General features: G+C 33.6%; 1 protein-coding gene and 1 long non-coding RNA gene across 2 annotated transcripts; one reads left to right on the plus strand and one right to left on the minus strand.

The window, feature by feature from the left end:
• Positions 1-604: 604 nt before the first annotated feature.
• On the minus strand, positions 605-1,480 carry LOC129943033 (uncharacterized). Its single transcript, XR_008781150.1, has 3 exons — positions 1,347-1,480; positions 1,028-1,292; positions 605-971 (listed from the first exon to the last, which is right to left on the minus strand). It is a non-coding gene; the product is annotated as an uncharacterized LOC129943033 (long non-coding RNA).
• A 3,919-nt stretch (positions 1,481-5,399) lies between these two features.
• On the plus strand, positions 5,400-27,283 carry LOC129938687 (zinc finger protein ZFP2-like). The gene is made up of 3 exons (XM_056046377.1): positions 5,400-5,875; positions 5,933-7,022; positions 26,382-27,283. The coding sequence occupies exons 1-3, from the start codon at positions 5,741-5,743 to the stop codon at positions 27,161-27,163; spliced, it is 2,007 nt and encodes a 668-aa protein (XP_055902352.1). The 5' UTR covers positions 5,400-5,740; the 3' UTR covers positions 27,164-27,283.
• The last annotated feature ends 261 nt before the right edge of the window (positions 27,284-27,544 follow it).

A 27,544-nucleotide genomic window follows, 5' to 3' on the forward strand; every position in this document is an offset into this window, starting at 1 on the left:
CTCGACACAAATTTTCTTAGTAGACTAACTTAACTTAACTTTTTTTAATTTTCATCTCATCGAACGAATAAAAATGTTACCAAACATACATACAATGCTGCCAAATAGTCAAGTCTGAGATTTACTTAACAATGGATGAGATTCGAAGATATTGTTGAACCAACTGTACGGCATATCGACTTCTAAGCTTCGTTTTGATTTTTAGCTAAAAAAAAACATCAATTAGTGCTTTTGTTTTGTTGTTAATGTGAAACTTACTGTGAAGTAGACTTGCCATAATGAGCCTTCTGGTCAATAAAGTTGTATTAATTGAAGTGTTGTAATTTTATCACTTCTGGAATATGGTAAGTTACAACATTGATTGAAAACATGTGGCTTCTTAAGTCGTTTGGGTTGACAAATTCCAATTGGATATTTTCACTATATGAAGGTTGCCGGCTCGCGCAGCAACTCTTGGAACATAATAAGGGCAGTTTGTAGGGGAATTCTTGTGTCGTTTCCAGTTAATTCTAAACAGAAGCTTTGGTGATTTAATAGGCATTATGATTTCATGGAATTCAGCTTCATTTCGTTAGTCTTCAATTTTCTTAAAATTGCAGGGAATTCTAAAATAGTAAATACAAAACTGCTGAGATTGTTTTGTATTTATTTTATTTATAATTTATTTTTTGAGGCTTACCAATGACTTATGACTCCAGTCATTAAGGAGGTTCTATAATGTAACAACAATTTCCTTCTCAGCCGGCATTCGTAGGCGGTGTCAGCCTCAGCGGCAGCAGTAGCCGCTGCATCGCACTTACACTGATCTTCTCGCGCTTTTGCAAAACAAGAGCCTTGGTTGGTACTCCGGCCTAATGACATTGCGTTCGCATTGTTGACAACGCAGAGATCGCTTGATCCACAAACACTTCCACTGCGAATAGAGATGGCTTAATCGGCAGGTTGGCCATGACGCTGCTGAATTTTCGTGACTATAAACAAATTAATTTTCATTATATAAGGAAATCTCAATTGGAAGTTGACTTACTGTTTACTTTCTTGTGAAAATCGATGGATTTAACACGCCGGCATCGTCAGTAGTCGCCGAAAAACTGATCTGAATCTGTTTGACTTTTTGGGGATTCTTGTCAGGCCAGCCCATTTGCCTCCGTTAAGCCAGTGGAATCCTTACGAGCAAAATTAATGGATTCGTTGTAATTTTCAAATTTAAATTCACTTGATTTACAGTCAATGCTGAAGCTTTTTGGATTGTATTCTTGTTTTTCTTGCGTCTCTGGAAGTACTCTTTACACCTAGAAGATGAAGTTTAAGCTAGTTAGCAACGATATGACTGTTTCGATACGTACAAAATTGATGGAGAAGGGCGTTAGCGGTCGACTATTGCATGGCAAAACTTCCTCTTGCATCATTGACTTGGTGGTGTTTTTGCTGATGGTTTTTGATGACCTCCACCGTCAACACCTGCGGCAGCTATGTACATTAAGAACACAATGGGCAGTATCTGTAGTTAAAAACAAAGATTTTATTTTTTAAGAGAAATATAATATACACAAAACTTGCCTGCAAATCAGCACCTTGTTTGATTTATCTCCCAGATTTCTTCAAGGAAAATATATGTTATTGGCACTATCTAAAATAAAAAGACAGACCATAAAATAAATCGATTATTGTTGTAGCTCCTTTACTTCAATTTGACTTACTTTTTATTCAATTGAGTGAACTTGTACATCCTCTCTTCATTATAAAGGTTTTTGGTCTGAAAAATATCAAATTATATTAAAAATCAGAACAATTAACAAATACTTACTCTGAAAATCCGAAACCCATTGTTTTTTTTTGCAAAATTGATTGAAATTTTTGACAGCTCACAAAAATTCCATTTTTTTAACGCAATCTCCCATTTTGCTTTTTTTACCACTCACATGTATTCACCGATAGGGAATTTGAGAGAGTTCACCTCGAATAAAATTTGAGGGTGTTTAAAGGTAGGACGGGTACCGGTCGGGACTCTAGATAATATATTTCCTCTATGGCCACAGTCTGACGGCCACCATATACCTGGATCGAAACTCAATTCGATTCCTCGATCTCTTGTTGTGACCAGGGTAAGTTTAAGGCTCAAAGTTTGTCATTTTCAGTTCGAAGTCGTTCCACACTTTAAAAGTTGTGTTGATTCTTACAAACATAGACACACCATATAAAGACCGGAAGCAAATCTGTCATTCTGGTTTGCTTACAAGCTGAAACGTCTATTTACACGCACCCTTAGGTGCTGCTAACATCACTTCACCACCCTCTAAAGTCAATTCACCACGAAAATAAGGAATAGTGATGAGAAATTCTTTAGGGTTGGCACCTAGTCAGAGAGAAAAAAACTAAACGAGAGAACCAACTTCGACGGTTGCTCTCTTTTTGCCTACAAGCTGCGATTTGCACATTAACTTGCATATGTATTAACTCCATATAAAAAAAATGTGGGGAACGAATACTTATGCAAGAAGATGTGCATACTCCCCACATTAAAAAAAATGGAGTCCACCTTCGAAAAATGGCGGATGCCATGCTGTTCAGAGGTGTTCAAAGAAAATTCAAAATTGTGGATGAACAATTGTTTGGTACTCTCATTGTGTTACTTTGGGAGTAATATCATTCGAATATGAAGTGAAATTAAATACTCTTGTTAGGTGCCAGAACAATGAAGATTTAGAAACAATTCTAAATTACGCATTTAGACAAATATTAGTTAGTTATTTGAAGCCATTTTTAATCATTAGGTAAGTAAAATAGATTAGGTGGTGAGAATTAGGACCTAGAAACATAAAACTCTGCAAGCACTACAACTATTATTTGTTTTATTATTAGCTGCGTTTAATTTTCGCTCAGACCGTTGAAAAATGCAAAAAAAAATCAGATTTATTTCAATTTTCACCGTTCATCGACTTAATTTTGGCTGCGAGAGTTGCTGGAACATTGACAACGAGAGTTAAAGAATGTAAACATGGATCATTAAAATAAAACAACGCAGAAACTTAAGCCGAAAAGTACTTTTGTACAAAAGTAAAAGTATTTGTATTCTCGCTAGGTCAGTGGTTTTGTGAAGAGAATATAAAAATTTGTTCTTCAACCAAAATTTAAGTCTTATGCATCATTTTTATAAGTTTTCCAGTTCTATTATTTATTTATATCTTATCTTTCAGTTATATAGCGACAAGGAAAAATCTGTGAGGGAAATTTCTAACTACAGTTTTTCTGAAAGTGCACTGTGGGTTATTCATAGATGTTTGCTAAACTTTTTAGGCTATTCATAAATAAATGCAAATCTAAGTTAAGGGCTAAACCTGAATAACTATAAATATAGAAAATGCTGTTTTCAAGTAATTATTATCGCAGCCAAATTTCAAAATTAATTTTGTTGGTGTATAAAACAGCTGAAAGACTAATTCATGACAAATAAATGTTACGTTAACACTAAGTTTCAGAAAATATCGATTGATACCGCAATTACAGAAGATATGGATATTTTATATAAATATTATACCAATTATAATTAATTCGATGTAAAATAATTCAATGCAGTATATTTTAGAAAAAACAGCAGTTAAGTTATTAGTTAAGGTATTACTATTGAATCAAACATAACATACATTTATAAAAAACATGTACTTGTTCAAAACAAATAAAGTCTAGTCTAAAAAACCTTAACCTTGTTATACAATCTTTCTGAACACATTTTTCCGGTTTTGGTTGTTAATGCCATCTATCTGTAACTCAAAAAAAGAGCAAAGAAAAACAAATTCACCACAATCTACCGTTATATGTATAGTATGTCAATGGTTTTTACGTTTACCGTAATTTTTTGACAAACGAAAATTGTTTGCTAGAATTAATTTGTGAAAACCAGAGAGAGAAAGAAATATCAAATGTCTTGATTCTCTCTGCTTTTCGAGGTGAAAACATGTACACACCGATACGAATTCAACACGCTACAAAAAATGAGATCAAGAGGTTTCAAAGGGACGAAGACGAGGAAATTTGGCTCTCTCGATTAGTTTTTTCTCTCTGACCTAGTGGCTACGGCGACATAAGGTATTGCATTTTTTGGGAAGAGTACGATAACTCAGGCAACAAAGTTTGATGACGGATTTGTATAGAACAGTTAAAAACAAGCATTTTTTACTATAGGAGGGGGTCTATTTTATTTTAAAAAATATGTACTCTAAATGGAAAAAAATAATTGTAATACTTTTAACTAAGTTTTTTTAAATTTCGTTAAAGCCAACACTTTTGTCTATTAGCTTGTTTTTAAATCAAGTCAAAACTATGCAAATTAAAATAGACTGTTGAGATATTATATTTTTAAAAAATATTTATTTATCAGATCATCTCAGATGCTAACTTACTAACATTGAAAAACATTTTTGTTGTAAACTGTCATCAAATATGGTTAAACAAAGAATTTATAGTTTCTTAGACATTAATCACTTATAAGGAAAACAACATGTTCCTATCTGATTGTATTGAAATGCAACATAATATTTAATAGAGTATCGTGCTTATTGCTTAATATTATATTTTGGTTCTCATTTTCTAATTACTAATGACGTGTGTTGATTGCATAGTTTTTGAAAAAAATTATTAGTTATTTCTAAACAATGGGAGTTGATTAAAATCAAGAACCAAAAATAAGAATAGCAATACAATCAATGTTCATCACTGTTGTACGCTAAAGATATCAACATGTCGGGCCAAATATTAATGCCACAAAATTAATATGATTTTCCGCATACCTATCATACGAAAACTTAAACCATCATTGAAGAAAGTTGGAATGTACTTTGAGTACATAATTGATGGACAATTTAACACAAATTTCATACACACTTAGGAGGGTTCAAAAAGAATCTTTTATTGAATGAAAGTTGATTGAAATGGGCGGCCATATTCAAAGCACACAAATGTTTAATATTTTATAGTTTTATTTATGTAAATGTCCCACCAACAGTTCCATCGACCGTATTGTTACTTGGGTTTATAAAGAAATTAATTTAGCTATATAATAAACAATTTCAAATCAATTGATTTGAATTGATTGAATTGAAATATAAAATTGCATTTTCATTTTAGTAAACAAAACAATTCGTAGTAGACGTCAAATTCTCACCACAGCTATTTTAATTAAAAAAAACATCTGTCAAAACAAGTAAATACACCGCATCGAATTTTTGTTGGATTTCATATTTCAAAATGGACGTAATGTCAAATTACAAATACAACAATGTAAACAAATGGGTGTTGGAGGGTAAAACGTACGAAAGATTCCGATCTTTATATGGTGTGTCTATGCTTACAATAGAGAGCGCGCCAGGATTACATTTAGTGCGAGGGTAGGAATATAAAACTGTTGCTGAAGAAGTGAAGAAGAAATTTGTATTAATTTTTTACTTTAAAAAAGTGTTCCCTACTAGTACATACAGAGAGAAAAAACTAGTTTTAGTTTTTTTCTCTCTGGTACAAATTGGTGCGAAAACCGTTCCAGACATTTTTAGATTTTGCTTTCTCTGAGAGCATTCATCCCTACTCCTCAAATTTGACATTTGACCAACTTTTAGTGCGAGAAATGTCTGGAACACAGCTATTGTATACAAATACAATATTTTCATCAAAAAATAGCCATTCAATAAGTTTATTAAATTTCAACTTTATCTAATAAACCGATTTATGTGGTTAGTAACAAGACACCATGTCAATTGAAGTAGCAAAAATATGTCGAACTTGTCTAGGATTAGACGGAAATTTACTTTCCATATATGATAGCCAAGGGTCCATGGGCAGCGGATGTGTGGCTGATATGTTGAGAGACATAATGAAAGTCGAAGTGAGTTTTAAATGTGCTAACTAATATATTTTTTTCAACAAATTATATTTATTATAGGCTAAAATTACAGATGGTCTGCCAGAAAAAGTGTGTCTTATGTGCATCAGCGAAATAAATCGATGTTTTTCCTTTAAAATAAAATGTGAGAACTCTGATAGAACTTTAAGACAACTTCTCAATATTCCTAAAGATCCATTAATAACGCAGAAAGTCCTCTCATCAAATTCAAGTCCGTCTGAAATTATTGAGTCAAAACCTGCATCTAAAGTATTTGAAGAAAATAAAGACGAAATACAGAACAGAGTTTCGGAAGAAAATGAAAATGTAAAGGGGTTATACCCCTCCCTAGTGATTGAAAGCAATGTAATTCAATCTGGTCAGATTAAAGATGTAGAATCTGCCTTCTCCCCTTTTCAAACAGAGAACAACGAAATAATAAATGATAAAGATAAAAACGGAGACATTTTAGATGATGACCAAAATTCCAACGACTACAGCATCATTTTTACAAAATTCGTCCATGAAACTCAATATGAGGAAGCACATTTGATAAATCATGACGATGCTATTGCTAAAAAGTCTGCGCCTACTTTCATGCTCGAATGTTCGTCAAAGGAAACAAAGTGTTCGATGTGCCCAATGTCTTTTGTTCATTCCAGAAATCTTAAAAAGCATGTAATCAAAGTACATAGTTGCAACGAGTTAACATCTACTGAACCACCCGTGCACGAAGAAGTTCTCCAATGTTGCCAAGAGGAAATCAACAACAGCGATGAAGAAGAATACGAACTGAATTTGATTGAAGAAATCGGAGAGAGCATTGTTAAACAGAAATCTCAACTTATTAGCCAGAATGTACAACCACATGGAACAGAATTACGTTGTCCACGCTGCGGAGCACTCTTTGCAGTGCAGGCTTCTTTGAATATACACATTAAATTAAATAAATGCACAAAACCGCAGTTCACCTGTGGAGATTGTATGAAGGTCTTTATATCAATGACTACTTTAAAGGAACATATGAAAGCACACAAGCCTTTTTGTGAGACTTGCGGTGAAAATTTGGACAGTAAACTCGAATTAGACAAACACCGTGAAGAACATGAATGTATCAATCGAAAGCACCAATGTCCTAATTGCAGAAAAGGTTAGTAATTCTGAGAATTATATTATATTCTTTCATATATTATTGTTTCTTGTATACTAATTATATAACAACACATTACATCATTAAACGCATGAATCTTATAAAATACCCAAACATCATTTAAATATAATACATAGCGACAATAGTTAATGTGACAAATGTTTTTCTGTATACATATTTTCCTTGCCAATCCTTAGGGCAATTAAGGGGAAAAATGTATTCCATCTCGTCTTACATCATTCAGAACAACTAGGAATTGTCTCTTTTTTGATTGATTGATTGATGTTTATTTAGCATTAACAACGCTATTTTACAATTTTAATACTTAAAACAACTTACATAATACAAAAAAAAGGACAAAATAATTTAATTAATAAAAGTATATACAATTTTTTATGATAACTTAGTAGTTGTGTTTGAGAAATTGTGATATTTTATTTTTAAATCTTAGCGTATTTTTTCGATTTGTACATCATTTGGCAGACTATTGAACATTTGTAATCCTTTATAAAACAACATATTTTGGGTTCTATTATTTGTGAAAAATTGTACATTTAAATTGTTATTTTTTCTAAGGTTATGTGGCTGAACATCAGCTCTTCTCGTCAATTTTCTTTGAAGATAGTTTGGCGTTAAATTATTTTTAATCTTGTATATAAACAGTAATGTGCAAAAAATTATTCTTTGTTTAATACTTAACCAGTTTAAAATACTTAACATGTTATATCTATGGGTGTATATCTATTACATTTCAATATCGACCTCATAGCTTTATTTTGTAATATTTGAAGGTTTTGAATCATGCCATTAGTCCCCAATAATAGTATTGTTGGGCAACACTCAAAATGTGGTTTAATTATAGTGTTGTATATTTTTATTGCCATTGAAGTACTTAATTTCATTCTTATTCTTCGAAAGAAACCGATTTTTTTAGATATATTTTTATACATACTTTCAAAATGCCTTTCAAAGTTTAAATTACTATCTATTAATATTAATTTCCTTTACACATTCGAATTCTTCAATATAATTTATTTCACTATTACTGGGCAAAATCAATACTTTCGTTTTTTCCGTATTTAATTTCAGTTTGTTCATATTCAGATACATTTTTTATATCATCTTTAAGTTTGTCTAGTAGTAGTAAGTGTGATTTTTATTTACATTTATAAGAAGTAATGACATAGTTTGGTAGTTATCACAAAAGAGCATTGGCATGTGCCGTCAGCCGAAAAGAGAGCAATAATATTTCTTAATACAAAGTATGAGTTAATTTAACGCAAAGTTGACATTAATAACAAGTAGATAAACTAATACAATAAATATAAAAATGAATTATTTGATTATAAAATTAAAGGCAGAATCAAAAAGATTCGTTTATGATTTGATTTCGATATTTATAGGCAGTTTTGATGTAGCAGTAAAGAAGTGTCCAATTTTTGCCATTAAGAATACCCTGAATTTCATCTCCATTAAGAGTTTTTTTTTCTCCAGATTGATCTTCTGATTGAGTTTAAAATAGGACATATGCCAATGAAATGACATATGTCTTCCCTAGTTCTCATATTGCACAAGGTGCATTCCGTATTTTGCTCGCTTATGTAGGGTACGTAATTAAGTCTGAGGAGTTCGCCTCTCGCTTTAAAGATAGTACTGATAACATCTAGACTATTCTGGTCATTAAAGCAATTATTTTCTTCCATTAAATGGTTTAAAAGCTTATACGAGCATCTTGTTTGACTTTGTTGACAATGATCGATGAAAGCATTTCTAGTCTTCAATTTTACTTAAAAGGGTTTGCAGGTTTATTCTTAAATAATCTTCATTTTCTAGTTGGAGTGGAACATCATGCTCTAGGCTCAGTCTTCTCCATTCCGAAAAAAATTGTTCATTTCTGTTTTTGAGATGCAAAGCGATTTTATTTGCGAGGCGATGATTAGGGAGTTTCAAGGTCTTTATTATATATGAAAAGTGTAAATCAAAAGTGTACAAATACAGTGAAGGTAGACCAGTTTCGAGGTGCAGAATGTAGGTTGGTGAATTTTCTGGAAGTCTGAATATTCTTTTTAAGAAAAAACGTAAGAGTTTTTCTACTTCTTCAAACTCGAGAATACCCCAAACTTGTGCCGCATAACACATAATTGATCTGACTACTGCCTCAAAAATTCTGTATTTTGCAGTTGAAGCTATATTTCGATTGCAGAATACTGTTTTCCAATTACAGTTTATCGCGCGTTTGGATTCTGTAAGTTTTTCTTGTAAATGATTTTTGAATGATAGCGTTTGAGTAATCCAAACACCGAGGTATTTATATTCCTTAACAGTTTCCAGTTTTTCATTTCGCCAAGTCCAACTTTCATTCTTTTTCTTTTCTTTTTTCTTGCAAGACGACCCGCCCCGTTTCGAAACATAGCAACATCACTTACATATAACAGTCCATCATCAGCATTTGACTCTGTCATTGAATCCTTATTTTGGCTTGCGTTGGATATTTCATCTGCAGTTTCCTGTTTTTCAATAGCTTTAACTTGAACTCAAATGAATCAAACAAAACCAGCATTTTCAAGTGCTGGACAGTTTTAACCAACAATTGTAGTGTTTTCACTTCCTACTCTAAAATTTCAGGAAAACTGGCAAGGAGGCCAGTTTTTAAAAAAACTATCGTTAATAAGCTTAGATACCGAAATTTTACCTGTATGCGCTCAACAGATTTCAGATTTAACGAATATTTAAGAAAAAACCACATTACTCTACGAATAACAGAATCTAGTGCGATTAGAGCTTCAATTAGCTGGAAAACGAATGGTATCACGTGTTTTTTTCAGACGAAAAACAATATAAATTGAAAAAATAAAAAGAGGTATTATGGAGCAATTAAGCTTGAGGTCGTAAAATCAAAAATTACTTCAGCTGGTTATGAGGGACTTTTGGAAAGAAATGCATTAAGACATTCCAACATTTCTTGAATAGGCGTTTTATCATGTTAGTATGCCAGTTTATGCCTACCTTAGTGCGCATAATACATATGAGACGTGGTTAAAGTTATTTTGCTTAAAGATGGTGGCGTAGTTCATTATAGTTCATCTATAAGCTTGAACAAGAGGTTATCCTCCGTTCGACTCCTGTTGCCGTTTGCTTGGAGGATTGTGATCATTTTAAGGAGGCCCTCCTTTGTTTCTTCCAATGTCCCGGCACATGTTACTTTGGTTTTCAAAGTTTGCGTATAAATAGTCCTTTGGGACTCTGCATCTGAATGTTTTTATGATCTTTTCACACTTGAAACAAATTCCTGTTTTTTTTTATGTAGTCTGATATGACATGCCTTTTCTTCTGTAGTCAGTTTATCGAGGTCTCGTATTTCCAAAGTAGTTTTAGTTTGTTTGTCCTACAATGCGTAGCTCCTCATTTTTATATTGTAAGCCAACAATTTGTAGAACTTTTCATTGTGTACAATGCGGACCTACAATTTGATATCTCCTTAAATACTCCATCTTTTTTAAATTCAATAAGCGGTGGTTCTTTATCCGGACCCATGTCAATTGGCGGTTACTAAAGCTAGTAAACGAAATGTGACATTCCCAAGAATGAGTTCACATTTTATTTTTATTTTTTTTTACAGTCGTTGCTTGACGACGTCCCATGTACCGCATACGCACCTCTGAAAGATCGCAATTTTCCTCATAATCTCTTTGTTCATATTCAGTTTATTTTTCTGTGTTCCTTCACATAGATGCTTTTTGGTCCACGTGTAATTTCCCCCAAACCCTCTATACACACTTGAGGACGCCCTCTTCTAAGGGAAGCAACAAAACCCTGAAGGATAATACTAGTTTTGATCAATTGATAATAAATAGTAGCATTGAATACTTACAAATAGATGTGGACATCGAACATTGCTCAAACGACCATGCGCCTTATGAGCATCCAGTGATTGCCATTAGTAGCTTTTATTTTTGTATATGAAAACTATAGTACTCTCATGAACAAAAACTTTTAGGGCAACTGGATGCCGAGTGTTAGGCGCTAGTATTGAAAGTGGAGAAATTCAGCGGGAGAGACAGAAAAATATTATTTCCATTCCCATAAGCAGCCAGCAGAATAAGGGAGATAATTAATTTTCCACCAAAAAAGTAGACAAAATTTCCTTCATTATATTGGAGCCTATCCTTATATATGTTTTCATATACTAAGCTTCCATATCAAGGTCGATGAATTTGTTTTTGTTTTTTCTTTGTATCAAAGCACTGTTATATTTAAAACGTCAAAGCAAAGAAAAATATCTTAATATTGCGTCTAATAAGGGGACGAATGAAATTTTTGTATGCTTGCATCAGCTGTTAAGGATCTTTTATCGATTTTTGTTTATAAGTCTGCTTCTCCTTGTGTGCGATCTTTGTACATCTATGCAAAATGATTTGTAATATGTATACAAAGCTACGATGCGATTTTGGTTCTGGTTCTGCAGAGCTTTGTGAAAAAGAAGAATATGGGGGTAGTTATACGTTTGGTTATAGTTATGTATATTTTGGCTGGTGGGTATTTTGCTTTTATTTGGCATTAAGTTTTTCTGCAATATTTGAAGATTAGATTTGTTTGACTTTTAAAGTTTTTTTGTAGATAAATATCAATAGGTTGAGTTAATTTATTGACCAATTTGTGTAATAATTGTGATTAGTGAAAATATAGTTTTCCGTCGAGTTTGTTTTTGGTTGGTTGGTGATTTTTTCAGAATGTGGGTTTGATCTCAAATTCAAATTTTAGATATAAGGGTATAGGTAGGTAGGTATTTCATAAAATTTCATATGGAATTCCTAATATCAATCGGACATGGATAATATCCTACGCTCAGCACTTTGTGTGAGATTAGTAGATAGGTAGGTACAGTATTTATAAATATGTTTAGTCTGAAATACAAACCAGAATTAATTCTTTATGTTGGTCTATGTAATTGAATAATTTGATAGTTAAAATGTATGTCATTTATTTATTTTCCAATCCTACTTTTGTTGTAGGTATAATTATAATTAATAACAATAAACCTTAAAGGACATAAATAACATAAAATTATAGTTTATATTTAGGTAGGTTGGTATGTTGTTTGCTGTTGTAATTACCTTTGATACAATTTCGACAGCTCGTCTATTTTATGATGTGTGACTTAAAGAAAAATCCAATTAAAAGTATTTTTTCTTTACTTATTAACTATTGGTAAGTATAGTTTCGTATATGTAGTGTAGAAATAGGTATTTTTAATTTTTCATAAGAAGTTATTGTAATCGGTCCGGTTTGTCGAATTGAAAATTTTGACATTTTTCGACGTTTCAAGGTCCCTAGAGTTGAATTAAAAAGGTTTTTAGAAGTTGTTTTTGTTGTCCATCGCTGAAAAAACAGTAGAGATATCGACTTCAAATAATTTTTTTTATACAACAAAATGCAAAATTTAGTGGGTGGTCTTCTTACCATAGCAATTTAAAAATTTTAGTTAACCCAGAATATCTCACGAACCAATAACGCTAGTGACTTGAATTAAAATTTAAATAATATATTGTAACGTGTGTAATTTGTGCAACAATTAATTTTTGACATCTGGTAAAATTTGGAGAAGAATCAAATAGACTATTGTTCTATAAAAAATTAAAACCTAAAAAAAAAACATTATTAAAAGTTGGTAAGAATTGATTTTCGACTCAAATATCTAAAGTTTATGGCTTTGAGCTAATTGTATCTTATAAGAAATATTGTTTTCGACATTCAGTTAATTTTTCATAAAAATCCAACAGTCGGTTTTTCATAAAAAATAAAATCTACAAAAAATAGTACATACGTTTGGTAAAAATGTATGTTCGGTTCGGAAAATATTAACTTCAAATTAATTTCATTCATACACCTACTGATAACCTTTATCTATTCAACTGGTATTTAAAGTAGACATATTGTGATATAAATCTACAAATAAGGTATACAAAAAATAAATACATTAGGTGGCGCAACAGTTCATGAAGAACCAGGGCCTAGTGACTTACAACTCTCAACCATTCCTGTGTGCGAGTAATATTATCAGAAATGGAAGGGACCTACAGTATATAGGCCGAATCCGAACGGCTAAATTTGAGAAAGCACTTTTCATGACAAGAATTACTCTTGGAGAATGTGTCAATTCCACGCAAGAGCACACGTGAATAAAACTTTTAGATGGCACATGCAGTGATCGAACCCAAGACCTCTCGCATGACAGTCCAACGCACTTTTTTTATATAATTCATTTTTATTAATTCATTCTTAAACCTATCTTAAAGCTAGACAAAAATGCATAAAACTAGCCTAATTATCCATAACTTACAACTAACTTAATGGTCCCATACGGACACTCTAAGTTAAACTATAACACTAACTACTAATGCCTTTCGGCCCTTAGATCTATTTTAACTTCAATTCAATTTTATTTATTTTTGTATTAATTAGAAAATTAAAAAAAAACTAATATCAATATCCTTTTTATTTTTGCTTAAAAACTACTGAAATAAGGTCCCTAATATATAAAACTTAAAACTAACTTAAACTACCTATTCTACCTATAAACTACTTAAAACTAGAACAACCACAGCAGCAAATCTAACGTTTTTTGTTTTTATATTTTACAGTCTTTTTTTTTAATTTTGTTTTCTTTTTATATTCCATGTTTTTTTTTATTTTTTTTTATTTTTTTGCCACCATGCCTATTCTACTTAAAACTAAACCCTAAAACTATAAAACAAGTATGTAAGCCGGCCAAGGCTTAGACCCCATCCCGACTACCCACTATCAAGTGCCGATTGAAGCCACCAAAACTGGTTCTCCTGCTTCACCCTATCAGTTCGGTCCCGCTCGGGCACAGCCCTACTGAAACGAAGGAGGTCCGCTCCACCTTGTGCCATGACGTCCCGATTGTACGGGAGTCGCCTATCCACGGTTCTTCGTCTGACGTGGTAGATTAACGGGACTGCCAATCTATCCTGTATCAGACCGCATTTGTCTAAAAAGAGGAATGCCTCTGGTGGAATAAAGCCGCTCAAGCGTGCACTCTCAAAATACTCGTCGTTCGGATAGAACGCCCGAAAATTAAATTGTTGGTCGAAGACATAGCTCTTGCAATGTGACCTCGAACGAGTTTTATCACGAAATTGTCAATTCTGTTGATTCGAGCCCCGTTGAATAGGACCTCGTTGGAAAAATAATGCACATAAGAAGACTCGGCTGTTCGATATAAGCCGGTACAGCGTCGTAAAAATCCAACAGTCGGTTTTTCATAAAAAATAAAATCTACAAAAAATAGTACATACGTTTGGTAAAAATGTATGTTCGGTTCGGAAAATATTAACTTCAAATTAATTTCATTCATACACCTACTGATAACCTTTATCTATTCAACTGGTATTTAAAGTAGACATATTGTGATATAAAAAGAAAGAATATGGGGGTAGTTATACGTTTGGTTATAGTTATGTATATTTTGGCTGGTGGGTATTTTGCTTTTATTTGGCATTAAGTTTTTCTGCAATATTTGAAGATTAGATTTGTTTGACTTTTAAAGTTTTTTTGTAGATAAATATCAATAGGTTGAGTTAATTTATTGACCAATTTGTGTAATAATTGTGATTAGTGAAAATATAGTTTTCCGTCGAGTTTGTTTTTGGTTGGTTGGTGATTTTTTCAGAATGTGGGTTTGATCTCAAATTCAAATTTTAGATATAAGGGTATAGGTAGGTAGGTATTTCATAAAATTTCATATGGAATTCCTAATATCAATCGGACATGGATAATATCCTACGCTCAGCACTTTGTGTGAGATTAGTAGATAGGTAGGTACAGTATTTATAAATATGTTTAGTCTGAAATACAAACCAGAATTAATTCTTTATGTTGGTCTATGTAATTGAATAATTTGATAGTTAAAATGTATGTCATTTATTTATTTTCCAATCCTACTTTTGTTGTAGGTATAATTATAATTAATAACAATAAACCTTAAAGGACATAAATAACATAAAATTATAGTTTATATTTAGGTAGGTTGGTATGTTGTTTGCTGTTGTAATTACCTTTGATACAATTTCGACAGCTCGTCTATTTTATGATGTGTGACTTAAAGAAAAATCCAATTAAAAGTATTTTTTCTTTACTTATTAACTATTGGTAAGTATAGTTTCGTATATGTAGTGTAGAAATAGGTATTTTTAATTTTTCATAAGAAGTTATTGTAATCGGTCCGGTTTGTCGAATTGAAAATTTTGACATTTTTCGACGTTTCAAGGTCCCTAGAGTTGAATTAAAAAGTTTTTTAGAAGTTGTTTTTGTTGTCCATCGCTGAAAAAACAGTAGAGATATCGACTTCAAATAATTTTTTTTATACAACAAAATGCAAAATTTAGTGGGTGGTCTTCTTACCATAGCAATTTAAAAATTTTAGTTAACCCAGAATATCTCACGAACCAATAACGCTAGAGACTTGAATTAAAATTTAAATAATATATTGTAACGTGTGTAATTTGTGCAACAATTAATTTTTGACATCTGGTAAAATTTGGAGAAGAATCAAATAGACTATTGTTCTATAAAAAATTAAAACCTAAAAAAAAAACATTATTAAAAGTTGGTAAGAATTGATTTTCGACTCAAATATCTAAAGTTTATGGCTTTGAGCTAATTGTATCTTATAAGAAATATTGTTTTCGACATTCAGTTAATTTTTCATAAAAATCCAACAGTCGGTTTTTCATAAAAAATAAAATCTACAAAAAATAGTACATACGTTTGGTAAAAATGTATGTTCGGTTCGGAAAATATTAACTTCAAATTAATTTCATTCATACACCTACTGATAACCTTTATCTATTCAACTGGTATTTAAAGTAGACATATTGTGATATAAATCTACAAATAAGGTATACAAAAAATAAATACATTAGGTGGCGCAACAGTTCATGAAGAACCAGGGCCTAGTGACTTACAACTCTCAACCATTCCTGTGTGCGAGTAATATTATCAGAAATGGAAGGGACCTACAGTATATAGGCCGAATCCGAACGGCTAAATTTGAGAAAGCACTTTTCATGACAAGAATTACTCTTGGAGAATGTGTCAATTCCACGCAAGAGCACACGTGAATAAAACTTTTAGATGGCACATGCAGTGATCGAACCCAAGACCTCTCGCATGACAGTCCAACGCACTTTTTTTATATAATTCATTTTTATTAATTCATTCTTAAACCTATCTTAAAGCTAGACAAAAATGCATAAAACTAGCCTAATTATCCATAACTTACAACTAACTTAATGGTCCCATACGGACACTCTAAGTTAAACTATAACACTAACTACTAATGCCTTTCGGCCCTTAGATCTATTTTAACTTCAATTCAATTTTATTTATTTTTGTATTAATTAGAAAATTAAAAAAAAACTAATATCAATATCCTTTTTATTTTTGCTTAAAAACTACTGAAATAAGGTCCCTAATATATAAAACTTAAAACTAACTTAAACTACCTATTCTACCTATAAACTACTTAAAACTAGAACAACCACAGCAGCAAATCTAACGTTTTTTGTTTTTATATTTTACAGTCTTTTTTTTTTAATTTTGTTTTCTTTTTATATTCCATGTTTTTTTTTATTTTTTTTTATTTTTTTGCCACCATGCCTATTCTACTTAAAACTAAACCCTAAAACTATAAAACAAGTATGTAAGCCGGCCAAGGCTTAGACCCCATCCCGACTACCCACTATCAAGTGCCGATTGAAGCCACCAAAACTGGTTCTCCTGCTTCACCCTATCAGTTCGGTCCCGCTCGGGCACAGCCCTACTGAAACGAAGGAGGTCCGCTCCACCTTGTGCCATGACGTCCCGATTGTACGGGAGTCGCCTATCCACGGTTCTTCGTCTGACGTGGTAGATTAACGGGACTGCCAATCTATCCTGTATCAGACCGCATTTGTCTAAAAAGAGGAATGCCTCTGGTGGAATAAAGCCGCTCAAGCGTGCACTCTCAAAATACTCGTCGTTCGGATAGAACGCCCGAAAATTAAATTGTTGGTCGAAGACATAGCTCTTGCAATGTGACCTCGAACGAGTTTTATCACGAAATTGTCAATTCTGTTGATTCGAGCCCCGTTGAATAGGACCTCGTTGGAAAAATAATGCACATAAGAAGACTCGGCTGTTCGATATAAGCCGGTACAGCGTCGTAAAAATCCAACAGTCGGTTTTTCATAAAAAATAAAATCTACAAAAAATAGTACATACGTTTGGTAAAAATGTATGTTCGGTTCGGAAAATATTAACTTCAAATTAATTTCATTCATACACCTACTGATAACCTTTATCTATTCAACTGGTATTTAAAGTAGACATATTGTGATATAAATCTACAAATAAGGTATACAAAAAATAAATACATTAGATGGCGCAACAGTTCATGAAGAACCAGGGCCTAGTGACTTACAACTCTCAACCATTCCTGTGTGCGAGTAATATTATCAGAAATGGAAGGGACCTACAGTATATAGGCCGAATCCGAACGGCTAAATTTGAGAAAGCACTTTTCATGACAAGAATTACTCTTGGAGAATGTGTCAATTCCACGCAAGAGCACACGTGAATAAAACTTTTAGATGGCACATGCAGTGATCGAACCCAAGACCTCTCGCATGACAGTCCAACGCACTTTTTTTATATAATTCATTTTTATTAATTCATTCTTAAACCTATCTTAAAGCTAGACAAAAATGCATAAAACTAGCCTAATTATCCATAACTTACAACTAACTTAATGGTCCCATACGGACACTCTAAGTTAAACTATAACACTAACTACTAATGCCTTTCGGCCCTTAGATCTATTTTAACTTCAATTCAATTTTATTTATTTTTGTATTAATTAGAAAATTAAAAAAAAACTAATATCAATATCCTTTTTATTTTTGCTTAAAAACTACTTAAATAAGGTCCCTAATATATAAAACTTAAAACTAACTTAAACTACCTATTCTACCTATAAACTACTTAAAACTAGAACAACCACAGCAGCAAATCTAACGTTTTTTGTTTTTATATTTTACAGTCTTTTTTTTTAATTTTGTTTTCTTTTTATATTCCATGTTTTTTTTTATTTTTTTTTATTTTTTTGCCACCATGCCTATTCTACTTAAAACTAAACCCTAAAACTATAAAACAAGTATGTAAGCCGGCCAAGGCTTAGACCCCATCCCGACTACCCACTATCAAGTGCCGATTGAAGCCACCAAAACTGGTTCTCCTGCTTCACCCTATCAGTTCGGTCCCGCTCGGGCACAGCCCTACTGAAACGAAGGAGGTCCGCTCCACCTTGTGCCATGACGTCCCGATTGTACGGGAGTCGCCTATCCACGGTTCTTCGTCTGACGTGGTAGATTAACGGGACTGCCAATCTATCCTGTATCAGACCGCATTTGTCTAAAAAGAGGAATGCCTCTGGTGGAATAAAGCCGCTCAAGCGTGCACTCTCAAAATACTCGTCGTTCGGATAGAACGCCCGAAAATTAAATTGTTGGTCGAAGACATAGCTCTTGCAATGTGACCTCGAACGAGTTTTATCACGAAATTGTCAATTCTGTTGATTCGAGCCCCGTTGAATAGGACCTCGTTGGAAAAATAATGCACATAAGAAGACTCGGCTGTTCGATATAAGCCGGTACAGCGTCGTAAAAATCCAACAGTCGGTTTTTCATAAAAAATAAAATCTACAAAAAATAGTACATACGTTTGGTAAAAATGTATGTTCGGTTCGGAAAATATTAACTTCAAATTAATTTCATTCATACACCTACTGATAACCTTTATCTATTCAACTGGTATTTAAAGTAGACATATTGTGATATAAATCTACAAATAAGGTATACAAAAAATAAATACATTAGGTGGCGCAACAGTTCATGAAGAACCAGGGCCTAGTGACTTACAACTCTCAACCATTCCTGTGTGCGAGTAATATTATCAGAAATGGAAGGGACCTACAGTATATAGGCCGAATCCGAACGGCTAAATTTGAGAAAGCACTTTTCATGACAAGAATTACTCTTGGAGAATGTGTCAATTCCACGCAAGAGCACACGTGAATAAAACTTTTAGATGGCACATGCAGTGATCGAACCCAAGACCTCTCGCATGACAGTCCAACGCACTTTTTTTATATAATTCATTTTTATTAATTCATTCTTAAACCTATCTTAAAGCTAGACAAAAATGCATAAAACTAGCCTAATTATCCATAACTTACAACTAACTTAATGGTCCCATACGGACACTCTAAGTTAAACTATAACACTAACTACTAATGCCTTTCGGCCCTTAGATCTATTTTAACTTCAATTCAATTTTATTTATTTTTGTATTAATTAGAAAATTAAAAAAAAACTAATATCAATATCCTTTTTATTTTTGCTTAAAAACTACTTAAATAAGGTCCCTAATATATAAAACTTAAAACTAACTTAAACTACCTATTCTACCTATAAACTACTTAAAACTAGAACAACCACAGCAGCAAATCTAACGTTTTTTGTTTTTATATTTTACAGTCTTTTTTTTTTAATTTTGTTTTCTTTTTATATTCCATGTTTTTTTTTTATTTTTTTGCCACCATGCCTATTCTACTTAAAACTAAACCCTAAAACTATAAAACAAGTATGTAAGCCGGCCAAGGCTTAGACCCCATCCCGACTACCCACTATCAAGTGCCGATTGAAGCCACCAAAACTGGTTCTCCTGCTTCACCCTATCAGTTCGGTCCCGCTCGGGCACAGCCCTACTGAAACGAAGGAACTCCGCTCCACCTTGTGCCATGACGTCCCGATTGTACGGGAGTCGCCTATCCACGGTTCTTCGTCTGACGTGGTAGATTAACGGGACTGCCAATCTATCCTATATCAGACCGCATTTGTCTAAAAAGAGGAATGCCTCTGGTGGAATAAAGCCGCTCAAGCGTGCACTCTCAAAATACTCGTCGTTCGGATAGAACGCCCGAAAATTAAATTGTTGGTCGAAGACATAGCTCTTGCAATGTGACCTCGAACGAGTTTTATCACGAAATTGTCAATTCTGTTGATTCGAGCTCCGTTGAATAGGACCTCGTTGGAAAAATAATGCACATAAGAAGACTCGGCTGTTCGATATAAGCCGGTACAGCGTCGTAAACACTGCCGCTCAAACACCCGAAACTTCTCCATCTGGGAAGGCAGTCCAACGCACTAACGATCATGCCACGGGTACTACACACACAAATGAGGTATACCTCCCTCAATATTTGTGTTCAAAATTTTGTCAAATTATACTCAGGTACTGCCTTTTCCGAGGGAAGGTTAACTTTTATAGATACCTTTGCTAATTTCAAACAAATAAATATAATTATGTTTTGTTCAAGGTTGGCGCAAGACATTATTATAAAAAGAGGCTGGCATGGGACTCACACTGATAACTTCTTATCCCGTCTTCCAATTTGTCTTGCTCAAAATGTTTGTAGGTTTTCGTGTTTTCGTAAAAAAGTTGTCAGCTGAATAATTCTTAACATTTAAAAATGTCCAACAATATTTTGCATATAATGAAACAGTTTAATTAATTAAGTAGAAAATCAATTTGCCCGAACTTTTAGTCATTTTTTAGGTTTTTATTTTTTATAAAAAAATGTCGATTCGGACGTCCGAACGTACGTACATATGCGATTACAAAAAATTAAAAACTACTTCCATGCAACCGGCAACCAAAGCAAAATACGTAAAGAAAAAACAAAGTAAAAAAATAATTCTAAAAGCCATATACCTATCTACTACAAAATGTATATACAAAAATTCAACATCGCGAGTAAAAATGTTATGTTATTTGTGTTACGCACAGTGGACTGGTGATCCAAAAAGGTTTTGAAGAATCTTTGTTTTAAAGCAAAGAAATCTGCTTAAAATACTACTAAAATAATTGAAAAACCTAATAGTTACGTCCCCATCTTATGTTATACATATTAACCTACTAACCTCCATTTGTGTATATGAATACCTACATACATATATGTAATTATTAATTACCTACCTAATTTTAGCTTAAACAATATACCTACCTCTACTTATGTATGTACATTTGCAATTTTATACTGTAAAGTTTGATTAGTCTATTATCCCAATAATGTTTTGAGAAAAAAAAAAAGAAATTTGAAAATAAACCCATCCCAAATCATATCAAACTAATAACAAAATTGAAGAAAACACAACGAAACTCACAAATCATCATCATATCGAATTACATGCAAGCACCAACATCATTTTCATTTTATGAATGGGAACGAAATTACATAAAAAAAAAAACCTTAAAAATACATTTTTTCCAGCGAACGTGATTTGGCCTTGAATGCCATACTTTAACAGACATGCCTAAACAGTTTGATATTCCAAATAACAATATTCCGTTATTCTTCCGTTATTCTTCATAAGAACTAAATCTGTAAAATTGGGTGTTGTATTTGATAGACCGGTTTCGCAGTTAAATATTTCTAAAGGCTGAGTTAAAGGTGCCATTGAGCGGTATGCTGAAATTGGAGTTCTTGAGGATAAACTACTCAGGGCGACCCAGATCTTCAAGCAAGAGGAAGTGCTTATAGTAACAACCAGCAAACGAAACAGGAGATAAAGAGTACCGAAAACACGTGCCGAAATAAATACAACTATACTGGACTTGTCGATTTGCAGTTCAAAAAATACTTCTTCGACCACAAAACAAGGTGAAACTTTTAGATTGGGCAAAAAAGCGTAAAGGCTGGATGAAGAAACATTTCAGCAAAGATTTACGGAGGGATAAATCTAATTGAGGTACTTGGTACAAAATCGTAGGGGTTTCGTTCGACTCAACGCTGAACAAAATATGCTTCCCGAGTGTATGGTTCCTACTGTTAAGCATAGTATGAAGTTCTGTGATGTGATTTGGATGTGTCTCTTTAAATGAAATGACATATTTGACTCGCGCTTTTAAAAAAATTAACAACGAGATGTACAACACATGTTCAAATGGTAGACATGTGCATTCAAGAGGACACAAGCGTCCACAAGTTTTTCTCAAATCCCACCTCTGTCTATCAACTCCTACTCTCACCTCCCCGTGGTGAACATCGGGTGCCTAGTACCTCAACTGGAGATTGGGTTCCAACCCCAGTGGAAAGTTGTTGGTGGCAGCAAACGAGAGAGGAGGGGAGAGGTGTTTCCACTAAGGCACCTCTTCTTATCCAGACGGCAGCGGAGGAATTCCCGAGATAGAATCAACGGTAGCGTCTACAGTTCCAGTAAGGTTGAACTACTTAGTGAACACCTTATAGGGCTTCTTCGACTTATTCGGTGCCCAGGTCTATAAGGAGCGGTTTTATCCGGCTCCCCATCCTTGGAGTTATACTTAGGATCTGGCCCTCCAGGTTGGGGGTTGTGCCGCCGGGGTGACTTCCTGGCTACTTAAAAGCTTTCATAGTTGCGAAGCACCAACAAGCCTCTGATACGGACGGATTTACTGTTGACAACCAACGCAAATAAATTAAGGACAACGAACTTTGGATATGCACGTGGAATGTTAGGTCCCTAAACAGACCAAGTGCGGTCGAAGAATTAGTGGAGGCCCTAGACCGGTATAAAGCAGACAACACCGCCATCCAGGAAATACGATGGGATGGGCTGGGCAAAAGGAGTATGAAAAACTGCGATATTTACTATGGTGACTGCTACCAGGAAAACCAACAGCGCTTATTTGGATGCGGCTTCGTCATTGGAGCCAGACTTAGGCAAGAAGTCTTTAGCGATTGACCATATTGCGATCGATGCCAGACACGCTTCCAGCATCATGGATGTATGAACTTTCCGAGGAGCTAACATCGACTCGGACCACTACCTCGTTGTAGCCAAGGCAGCACTTCGGATTTCCAGACCCAAGGCAAAACAGGGAGGTGCTGGGAGAAGGTACAACGTCGAACGGCTACAATCGCCAGAGATCGCCAAATCCTTTTCCGACTGCCAAACTCGTCCGTTTGTGCAGGATGACCATGGAGAATTCACGCTGCTCCATAAAGGTTGGAAACAACTTTCGATGTCAAAAAAGACAAGGTGATGCGCGGTCGTGTGATTTTTTGAGTACTGAGGCAGAGGCGGTAAAAATGGGGTAAACGGTTAATGAGGGCAAAACAAAGTACATGCTGTCGTCAAGAAAGGAAATCCAACACCGACGTCTTGGTCAAAACGTAACCATCGACAGACGTAACTTTGAGGTAGTCAAGGACTTCGTCTACCTAGGCTACGCTGTAAACGCAGAACACAACAACAGCGCTGAGATCAAACGCCGAATAACTCTTGCTATCCGCTGTTTCTTTGGACTAAGAAAGCAATTGAGTGGAAAAGTCCCTTCTCGAGGGACCAAAGTGTTGCTATATAAAACCATTATCATCCCCGTCCTGCTATACGGTGCAGAAGCATGGACTATGACAAAAGCGTATGAAAGCACCTTGGCGGTCGGTTCGAGAAAAAAATTCTTCGTGTGATCTATGTAAAGAAGCCTTTTTCTGTTCGTTTTGCATTCGTAAAAATTTCGAACTCGAGATTTAAATCAAACATGGCATTTCGATGGTAATGAATTCGAAAAAAGTGGTTCCACTATAACGTCCGAACTTTCCGATAGATTTTTGTTTAAATTGTCTTTAATTTTAGTTTTTCTTAATCTGGTTTCTTTCAATAGAAAAAAAATAGTTTTGTATTGATCCAGATCCAGGTATACGCTGAGTATACATGAAGTTTGTGGCTTTTATTCATGTTACAATAATATATTTGTGTATCATCATATTTAATACATAAATGAATGTAAATAGATCCATCGTAAAACTTTTTGACGATCAGCATCGCATCGTAATCATCTGCGCCACGATCAGCATCGCAAAAACGCAGTGGTGCCTAATCACTACCAAAAAATTTAACGTTTGTGAATTTACCCTAAGATTTCATAAGCAAATTTCATTGTCGGTAATGAAAAAAACTTAAGTAAGGAATAAGTATTAGGGAACGAAATGAAAACGAACTTAAAAAGAATTGGTGAGAAAAATTAACAACCAAACATAAGATTTTGACCATCCCCTGGCCATATTATTAGACTGCAGAATTTTTATATTATACTTTTTATATTATACGCACTATTTTTAACGTTCAAGAATGGATGTATGGTTACATTTTTATGCAAGATGGAGCTCCATGCCACACAGTCCGGTCCATTAAAACTTATTTGAGGGAAAAAACATCCCTTTGTTGGACTAGCCGGGAAACAGCCCTGATTGACATATTGAAAATGTGTGGGAGCTGATGAAGAGGGGAGTAGAGTAATTCACTTGTTTAATCACCACGTACAAATGCAGGAAACAGTCAAATCATGCATTGACAGTATGCCGCGAAAAATTGAGACTCTTATTAAAGCAAAGGGAGGTTCAAAAAAATATTGAAAAAAATATTAATTTAAACATTTTTTTTTGAATCTGTTGCTTTATTTCTAGGAAGTACGTTATATTATGCATACAAAATAATTTAAATGCATTACAATATTCGAAAACCTGATTAAAATAGTTGGAAATTACAATTTTGCATAAAATCTAAAGTGCGTCTAATAATATGGCCAGGGACTGTATATTCCGAGTGCTAATTTTCTTCATAATATGTTAAGAGTATAAGCCTCCCCCAAAATATTCCATGCTTCTCTATTCATTTCAAACTACTGCCATACGTTAAACCCGAAAGGTTTTCAATGTCTGTGCTTCTAAATATTTTTTCCAACAATGCACAGAAAAGTGCTGGTGAAAGAGGATCTCCTTGTCTTACTCCTCTGCCTATTGTAAACGTTGGACCTTTCACTTCAGTTGCTATTTTTGATGTATTCTTCATGTATAAGATTCTCAAGATTCTTATAATTTTTGTGGGATACCTTGCTGCTTTAAGGCTTGCCATATTTTAATATTTTCTACAGAATCGAATGCTTCATAAAAATCAACAAATGCTATATACATAAATATCTTTGTTATACTCCACACTTTTCTCAATCAGTTGGTTGGTTGATTGAAGATGGTCTGTTGTACAATATCCCGATCGAAAACTTGCTTATTCTTTTGGTTGGTTTCTGTTGAATGTATCTTTACATCTTCTTAATAGACATTTAGCGTATACTTTGTATATTATTGATATAATACTTATTGGTCTATAATTACTAATATCATCTTTTTTTAACCTTTTTGTGAATGGGGATTATGTTTGTTTCTGTCCATTGATATGGTAGTTCTTCATGTATCAAATTTGATTAAATATAAATGTTAAAGCATTTAAGATCGAGCTTTTTCCAATTTTAAGCATTTCCGCATTTCCAAAGCTTTTTCCTGACTTCAGTTTGTTGATCGACTCTTCCACTTCCGATTTCAAAAACATTGGAAAGCTATCATAGTGATCCAAATCTGGCATTTCTGAAGTGGTTTGGTCAAAAAGTAAACTTTGATTGGTATAGGTCTTTGAACAAATTTGCGACGGACATATTTTTTATTTCGTTTCTATCTCTTTTTTTTTGTTTTTTTGTCATCTAAAGCAATCATCCATTCTTTTACTTTAGAAAATTGTTCTTTTGCTTTTTTGATTGATTTGTTATCTACCAAGTACATTTTCAATATTTTCTTATTTAAATGTCATCTTTAACATTGTTTTGATACGTTTTCTCAATAATTTGAGAGTTTGTTTGTCGTTTTCATCTAAATATGTTTTCTGACGAAGATTTTCTTCTTCTTCAATTAAACTTTTTGTTGTACTTGAAATTTTATCTGGCTTTTTGGGAAAAGGTTTAATTATGTTTTCATTTGGTGACTTGGACTGTACTTAAAGATTTTATGAATTCCAACTGCACATATTTTTGATTTTCTCAAGGTATCTGGTTTTGTTTTCATTTTTGTAATGAACATTTTTGGTCCAATTTGTATATATAAATTGCTTTTAAGTTAATCATTTTCTCCCAAACCACAAAAAAATGACTTGTTAGTAAATAAATCACTTTGACAGTTCAATGAATTGCTAATTGTTACAAATCTTAAAAAATTGAGAGTTCAACAATGCGTTTAAAAACGATGTAGTGACGTTTTATTGTTATATGTTGTAACAATCTTAACGTTTAGAAACGATAATAGCTAACGATTGTTAACAATAATTAAAAAAGAAAATACCTCATAAAGTAGATAAAGTGTTATAATTATATATACCTATATAATATTAAAAAATAAGACATCATTAAAGATTCTATTTTACATTTTTTTAGTATTCACTATGCGTTCAACTCTTAAGGACCACATGCGTATTCATACCGGGGAAAAGCCATTTGTATGTGATCTGTGCGGTAAAGCCTTCAGCCAAAATGCAAATCTCAAGCAACATGTTATGCGTCACAACAAAACGAAGCCTTTTAGATGTGAGAAGTGCCATCAAACATTTGTAAGCAAAGGAGAACTTTATGCCCACCTTCGAAGTCACAACGGTGATCAACCATTTCGATGCGACACGTGTTCATCAGCTTTTACAACTTCTAGTTCTTTGGTTAAACATAAACGAATTCACACTGGCGAGAGGCCATACTCTTGTGACTTCTGTCCAATGCGCTTTACTGCTTTGAATACTCTTAAAAATCATCGACGTACTCATACAGGTGAGAAGCCTTACAGTTGTAAGTTTTGTTCGCGAGCATTTGCCCAAAAAAGCGATTGTAGCATCCATATGCGAACGCACACAGGAGAACGCCGGCATACTTGTAATATCTGTACAATGAAGTTCCAGCAGTTGGGCACCTTACGATCACATATGAAAACTCATAAATACAAAGCTATTCAAAAACCACAAGAAGTTGAAAAACAAAAACAACAACTATCACCCGTGTTAGACATATTTCATATGGCAGATGATGAAGTAGTTTTAGGAAAGCATGATCGACAACATGTGAAAACAAATAAAACCGCTGTTGATTCTGAGGAACATATGGAAGCAAATCAGCTTATTCATTTCAACATTGACTGTGCTAGTGGGAGTAGTATCTTTAGAGCAGAATAATCAATTCAAAAATAACAACTCCAACTATACAAGTTTGTGGTAAATTGTACTATAAAAACATTTTTTGAATAAACTTACAATAAATAATAGTTTTGCCTCATAAACCTTACGGCACCTCAAGACAGCATTTAAATTATTTATTGTAAAGGTATATACCTACCTAACCTATCACTTGTATGCAGATTGTACAGTAAATCAGCTTAAGGTCTAGACAATAAGCAGGTTTAACCAACATAAGGGACTTCTTTTGCAGTCAACTGTATTCTTTGAACGTACATTTTGATCAAGTCATTAACCTCTTCTTTCAATTGATCGTGCGAAAACTACTAAGAACACAACTATCTACAAAAAACCTCTCAAGCAAGCTACAAGTCCATTTTT

Source organism: Eupeodes corollae, chromosome 1 (genome assembly GCF_945859685.1).
Source record: "Eupeodes corollae chromosome 1, idEupCoro1.1, whole genome shotgun sequence".
In the NCBI taxonomy this organism is placed as follows: Eukaryota; Metazoa; Arthropoda; class Insecta; order Diptera; family Syrphidae; genus Eupeodes; species Eupeodes corollae.

What these genes read in the sequence shown, in the direction of transcription:
- LOC129938687 (XM_056046377.1), top strand. Translation starts at nt 5,741, where the DNA reads ATGTCAATTGAAGTAGCAAAAATATGTCGAACTTGTCTAGGATTAGAC. An exon ending in GAGACATAATGAAAGTCGAA is followed by an intron (nt 5,876 to 5,932) that starts GTGAGTTTTAAA and finishes TATTTATTATAG; the next exon opens with GCTAAAATTACAGATGGTCT. An exon ending in ATGTCCTAATTGCAGAAAAG is followed by an intron (nt 7,023 to 26,381) that starts GTTAGTAATTCT and finishes ACATTTTTTTAG; the next exon opens with TATTCACTATGCGTTCAACT.